This window comes from Lactuca sativa, chromosome 4 (genome assembly GCF_002870075.4).
Source record: "Lactuca sativa cultivar Salinas chromosome 4, Lsat_Salinas_v11, whole genome shotgun sequence".
NCBI classification, from domain to species: domain Eukaryota; kingdom Viridiplantae; phylum Streptophyta; class Magnoliopsida; order Asterales; family Asteraceae; genus Lactuca; species Lactuca sativa.
This window is the reverse complement of record NC_056626.2, coordinates 105,951,717-105,958,493: the sequence shown is the minus strand read 5'-3', so window position 1 is coordinate 105,958,493 and position 6,777 is coordinate 105,951,717. Positions and strand designations below refer to the sequence as shown.

The 6,777-nt window shown below is 33.4% G+C and overlaps 1 protein-coding gene across 4 annotated transcripts; it reads right to left on the bottom strand.

Moving 5' to 3' along the window:
- Nucleotides 1–1,858: 1,858 nt before the first annotated feature.
- LOC111886185 (BTB/POZ domain-containing protein At5g47800) lies at nt 1,859–6,283 on the bottom strand. 4 transcript variants are annotated; one of them, XM_023882417.3, is made up of 7 exons: nt 5,828–6,283; nt 4,276–4,367; nt 4,085–4,187; nt 3,892–3,961; nt 3,372–3,761; nt 2,532–3,296; nt 1,859–2,425 (listed from the first exon to the last, which is right to left on the bottom strand). In XM_023882417.3, the coding sequence occupies exons 3-7, from the start codon at nt 4,141–4,143 to the stop codon at nt 1,946–1,948; spliced, it is 1,764 nt and encodes a 587-aa protein (XP_023738185.1). In that variant the 5' UTR covers nt 4,144–4,187; nt 4,276–4,367; nt 5,828–6,283; the 3' UTR covers nt 1,859–1,945. The 4 variants fall into 4 exon arrangements, with proteins under 4 accessions (XP_023738185.1, XP_023738186.1, XP_023738184.1 ...); XM_023882418.3 differs by having other exon boundaries at nt 3,372–3,743; nt 4,311–4,367; XM_023882416.3 differs by having other exon boundaries at nt 4,311–4,367; nt 5,828–6,282.
- Nucleotides 6,284–6,777: the final 494 nt, after the last annotated feature.

The window sequence follows — 6,777 nt, the reverse complement described above, 5'->3', positions numbered from 1 at the left end:
AGATTGTTTCGGCTAAAAACCGCTCGATCTCAAATCGAGTATTCGGGCTGCATACCGCTAAGTCGAAACTTCAGAAAATCATAACTTCCTCATACGAAGTCAGATTTGGGCGTTCTTTTTATGCACGCTCTCGGTTTACCGAACTCTACGACTTTCGTTTAGATAACTAAGGCTAAAATATTGCACTAACTTAAATTTCACTTTTTACGTCATTCAGCGTTGCCGGTTCTGTAGCGAAACTTCAACAAGTCATAACTTCTTTGTTATAACTCGGATTTGGCATTCTTTATATATTCGGAAACCTCGTTTCGACAACTACATCTTTATGCAAAGATATCGGGCTTATCTCATACTTTAATTGTGACGCTTATTTTATTCTTAATTCATTAAATTGTAATAATTAAGAAAATAAACACATAATTCACATCATTCACATAATATTCAAATATTTCATCATTAATACTTCAAAAAGAGTTACAAGGGTTAATTAATTATTAAACTTTCATAATACTTAAAATTATTAATTAATATTTTAAGTAAATTATTAATTAAGAGATATATTTTTTAATTATATAAAATTATAATCGTTGATTTAAATACGTGAAATCATAGTTGTCAAAATCGCGATCCAGGTTGTAGGATCATATGATCCTATATATGAAAAAAGAACATGATCGTATTTGGGATAGGATCGCAGGTAGAATCGTAAAATCGTAGGTTGGATAAAGATTTGATTTGATTCTACATTCCCTTTATTTATTATTTATTATTTTTTTTGCAAATGTTTCTTTTACCACTTTATCTCTTTTACCCTTTACCAATTACCGTTTATCATTTTGTGTTGTATAACTAATATTTTGAAGTTTTTGTAAATTTTAAACGAAAAATTGAATGATTAGAATATTTTCCATGTTTTAAAATTATAAATTATAAATAAGTTTTATTTTGTGGGATTTTAGGATCCTGATCCCGATCTTGCAAATGATTTTTTTTTATTCTAATTTACCGTTTATCATTTTCTTTTACCACTTTATCTCTTTTACTCTTTACAAATTTACCGTTTATCATTTTCTTTTTTATTCTAATTTTATTAATTTAATATAATTAAAGTGAAAAAATTAAAATTTAAAATTTGAAATGGAATCAATAGATTGATAAATGATATGACATTAATTAAAATGGTTCAAATGACAAAAAAAAACTATTTTTATTAATATAGAAATATATTTAATTTAAATAATCATCAATTAATGAATTAAATAAAGAGGACGAAAAATTGGGTATCTATTTATATACCCAATCTAACCCAAAAACGAATACCCGAAATTTTATCGATAATTATCCGAAAATTCCGACCCGATAAAACAACAAAAAAAAAAAAGAGAGAAAAAAAACCCAAAAAAAGGGCTACACCACCCACTGAATCACTAGAAAGGATTTACGTTGGGCTGAGCAATCGATCTATGGGTTGGTTTTGGTTCTCGCCCAACATGTCGATTCTTTTGCTAAATTTGACTGATCGAACCCAACAATAGCTGCGTAAGAGCCAAGACCTTATAGGAAGAGTAATCAAATGCAAATTGAGTGACGAATCAGTTAGAGTTTCACTTGGGCGATTGTTCTTGAAAAAACCATATGAAAAGTCGAGTTTTTCAAAGCAAGAGTCATCGATTTCTTGATTAGCAGCCACCATTCAGAGAGGCTTCTGCGTTCAGTTGTGTAAATTTGTCTGGGAAAAGTCTTACGGCTGGGAAAGAAAAGGGCACAATCACCATGACCGAAAGTAACCACTTTTCAAGTGGTGATATGAGAATTCCGTGAATTCTTTTCCAGTGGGCAGTTGGGAGGGACACAAAAGTACAGTAACTAAAGATTACTTTCGGATATTAGAGAATTTACAATGTAAGGTAGTAATGAATTGATAAACAACACGAATGTCCATTTTCTACTTGCCTTTACGACGACCATGTTCTGATTTACTTCTTTGTATCTTTACTTTTGTAAGATTTTGTTTACTAATTCCTTCCTCCATGATTTCATGAACATTTTTCCCCCTCGACTTCTGCTCTGATTCTCGTTCAAGCTTTTGGCTTTTACTGCTAAGAGCACTTCGTCGTCTATCATCCTCTGCTTTATTAGACTGATCACCTGATCGCGCTTGTAAATTTCTCAGATGATCTCCTGTGTAGTATGTTATTTTTATGCCCTGAGGTTGTATTATATCATGTTTTCGACTTTCATGGCTTGTTGTTGTTGTTGCCTTTCCACCATGTTTCTCCTGTTCAAAGAAAAGAACTTGCACAACAGTTCTCAATGGAAGCCTCTCGTTTTTTACTGCATGTGCTCGTGCTTCTGCAGACAACTTATGGCAATCCAAAATGCTACACAAACGCTTCTTCTCTTCCTTGCTCATTTGGGGATGTTCCTGTTCATCATCATGATTTACATCCAGTTTTATATATAAAAAACATATTTATGTATCTAGCCAAAAGTTTTGAAATATGGTTTTTCTTCTTATACTACATATATACCTTTAGATAAATGTCGATTGCCTTGTAAAGATCATCATGTTCAGGTCGAGCAAATTCAGGTAACATATTGGCAAGAGACACTACTTTCTCTACCGACATGTTTGCATCTGTGGAGACAACTTGGAGATAAGAGTCTATGAGTTTTGCAATTTTTGAAATCAAAATCATTGATTGTTCTTCATCTCTAGAATATGATTTTCTCCATTGTGTGATAAAACCCTCCAAGACAGCCATTACCAAATCAATATCATAAGTTTGATGATGATCACCAGAAGAGTCATGATCATGTAAAGGTAATAATAATAGCAAATCATTTGGCGTTGCCTCCTCTAACTGCAAGCTACATTTCCTAATAAGTTGCTTATGTATGGCTGAAGATGCCCCTAAAAGATTCACCATTCTAAGGAGTCTCAGTAGGAATCGAACTGAAACTGATCCTCTATCTTCTGGAATTAAGCTTACAATCATCTCAAGTTGTTTCTTTCTGTTTAAAGATTCTTCTTGTGTGATTTGAGAAGATGTTGATGTTTCAGGCTGATCAGATCTACCCCTTGTAACATCTGGAAGCCAATGACATGCATAAACATGCAAAGCTTCACCTATAAGCTTTGGTGGAATCATGTCTGTTGACCTTACAGTATTAATGACACATCTGAATAGGTCTATATTCAGGTCTGCTATGTCTTCTGTCCACCAATCTTTGGGTGCAGATTTGTGCTTCTTTTCTGCATATTCTGGTCTAGTATAAGTGTAGGACCATCTTACCTGCAAATTAGGGTTCTTCAGTTCCTTTTACTTCAAAGTTTCACTTTTATTAACCACTCGAGTTTCTTGAATTACCTTTGTTGTGGGTGTGAGTATTTTATCAACTACAGAATCGATGCACCTTCTGATAATTTCAAGATTCTCAGACCATTCATGAAACCTTTCTGTAGTCTGCAATGTGACAACAGAATCCTTCCACCCTTGAAGAATGCATGAAGTAAAGAAAAGCTCAAGCTTCGAGACAAAGTTTCCTTTCACAACAGATTCTGTCATCTGCAAGAAGTTTGCTGCACATACTGCTGCTACAAAGTTATGGGCACTGAGGTCAATCTTGATCCCATAACAAAACTTTGCACACAGCTCAAAAGATATTTCACCACCAGGAATATCATGAAGCTCCAGAGTAGTGTCTCCCTTCCCTGAGCAAAGTTGTTGCAGGAGGCCACACTTTTGAAGAAGTGGAAACTGCAATTAGTATAGTTATACTTATACCATGTACAATGGTCTATGTAATTACAGATATATATATATGTATATGTATATGTATGCATTCACAAATCTTAGTTTTTTTCTCAAGACTCAAGAGTTAACTTGCCTTATGGAGAAGATAAGTGATGTTGTTGATGCGAATGGTGAGATCAGTTTGTAAGTCAGAAACCATGGTTCTACAATTGATCAAGCATTGGTCACATACAGTAGTTAAGATGGATATATATATATATATATATATATATATATATATATATATATATATATATATATATATGTGAGGTTTTGTGATACAATACCTTGTGGCTTCGCCTGTATAGAATGTGTCTGGCCTTTTTCCAAGTCTCATGAACTTCATTTTCTGTATGAGTCTGATTTTAACTATGTAGATCCAGATATGATCTGCTTCATGATTAAAGAAAAAGAAACCATGAGATTTAGAGGAGAAAACATAAATGGGGAGCAACATGGAGCCTAGAAAGCAACTCACTATTAGGTTCAGATGGAAATAGGAAACACCATTACCTTGCCAAAGTCACTATCTTGGCCAGCAAGGAGTCCCATAATGTTGCCAATGTTTGCCTACAATTAGAGCCCTACCAGTTATTTTAATGGAAGAAATCTCTCAAAAAAAGAAGGTATTAAATTAGATGATGATGATGATGCATGAAGAATGCTTTTATATTCTAATAGGTAAGTGAAAGGATAAGTAACAAAACATATCCCAAAAACCATGAACACGAAAATGATCAAAATACATAAGTAACAAAACCAAAAGAAAATGGGTTGAGACTAATTCAAACACAAACCCGATTAAATTACAACTATATATATTACCTTGTGTTTTAGAAACAGGTAGCAAAAAAATAAAATAAAAAATGAAACAAGACGCGAATGCTGGTGTACTTTTCTAAGTCAGATACCACCTCTATATATAGTACAAAATCGTAAGCGTTTTCACAAATATACATAATGGCTACGGAGGTTATAATTACAAGATTGGTAACAGTTTGAAGGCTATGATTACATAAATCATAAAGAGTTGAGAATCTTTTGTGTTGTTAATCATATATGTCGGGAGTTACAAAATTAAATTTGTTAAAACATCAATGGCTCAACTTTTTGTTTGGAAGACGGGATAAAGATAAACTCTATTCGAGTGTCCATGCAAAATTTGAAGCCGATGGTATAGATATGTATTTAATTACCCATGGATGAGCTAGAAGATTAAATAGCATTTGAGAAGACAATGTGCATTTTCACCTAGTAAATTAATTAATTAGTATAGTTTGGACTTTGGATGATTTTTTTTAACCAACTTGCGTAAATGCAGAAGGTTCACTGCCAATTCAAGAAAGAAATATGATAAAAGGAGGAGATGTTAGTGGCTTAGTGTGTGTAGGAGAGGTGGGAACAGCCCTTAGCACATATTGCTAGAGAACAAGAAGATTCCTTTATGTAGTGGTGTTTGCATGCTTAAAAATGACAGCTGATGTGAAGAAGAAACCACAGTGCAAATCTAATGGCAAAGTCGCAAGTGGGTTTTCCACATTTGGAAATGAACCCCACATTCACTCTTCACATTAACTCCCTCAACATGAAAACTAACTTTATCAATTTTGATTCCCAGATAATAATTATTGATTGCTTCCCGACTTTCTTATATAACACAAATTAAGTAGCATAACTGTAAATGGTTATACAACTTTTCAGATTCATAAAGAAAGCACTCAACTGATCCCATGAAGGCTCGCTCTACTGTTCTTTTCTTATTTGTCCTTGTGCTGTTGGCTTATATAAATGGAGCTTCTTTAGATAATTCTCACACTCTCAACTTTCATATAAATACATGATGAAAAGTAATTCATGATTGTGCATGGATTTTGGTTAGTTCTATGCGCAATAGCACTTAGCGATAGTTAGAAAGTCAACTAGATATATTAATCTATCATGTGACTTGATGAAAAAATTGATACTTAATTTGATAGCTACAATGTTTCAACTTTCAAAATAATAATAAAAACACTGAATATACCCTTCACCTGAAAATATTAAAGGATGTTGGTTGGTTGGTAGCAATCAAGCATGATCCATAAAGCTGCAAAGTAGTTTACCCATCAACATCCAAAGAAGCTCAAATAAACAATAATGGTACTGACGCAGCAGGAACACTTTCCTCAGCTTTTTCTTCACCACTAAATACAAGTTTACATATATGGCTGATGACACAATATAACCAGAAAGATTCAAGGTGATTCTTGCATGTAACGTTGAGATATGAGAGGGATGATGATTAAAGAAGAAAAAAGGGAAAAGGGTATTATAGCAAAAGCACATTCTTTGTCATGTGTTTGTGGTTTTCCGTAGAACACCATGACTGACACGTAAAATAAGGATATAGAATCAGAATCTGAACATGACTATTAGAGATGAATGGGTGTAGTCAAAAGGCTAATATAATATGCGCATTAAAGTAAGAAGAGAGAGGTAGGGATTGTACTATTCAATGGAAAAAAGAAATGGCAAAGTTGAATAGAGGTAGGCTTGGGACCATTAAACAAACAAGAAAAGATATTTGATATGTAAACTTCATCATGATTTTTCCCACTAGCTTTGGTATCTTCTTCTTCTTCTTCCTTAAGATGTAAATAGGTCACCAATGCCTCTTGACACCCGATGTCGGCCACTGTTGGATGACTTTATTCGCACAAGCAGCAAGATCGGTCATTGGAATATATAACACTAACAAATGAAATCAAAGTTAGCATATTCTTTGTAAAATTAAAGCAACCATTCTCTTTTTATGTATCAACTTTCAATCCAAGAGTTGGAGCTTTTTGCCATTAAAGTAATAGAATGGATAGAGAAGATTGAAAATCACGAGATGGCAGGTTAGATGATGATCATGATGACTACAAATGATGATGATGATTATAATATAATGCAGGTCATGATGGTTTTATAAATAGAGTTATTATGTTTGCACACCACT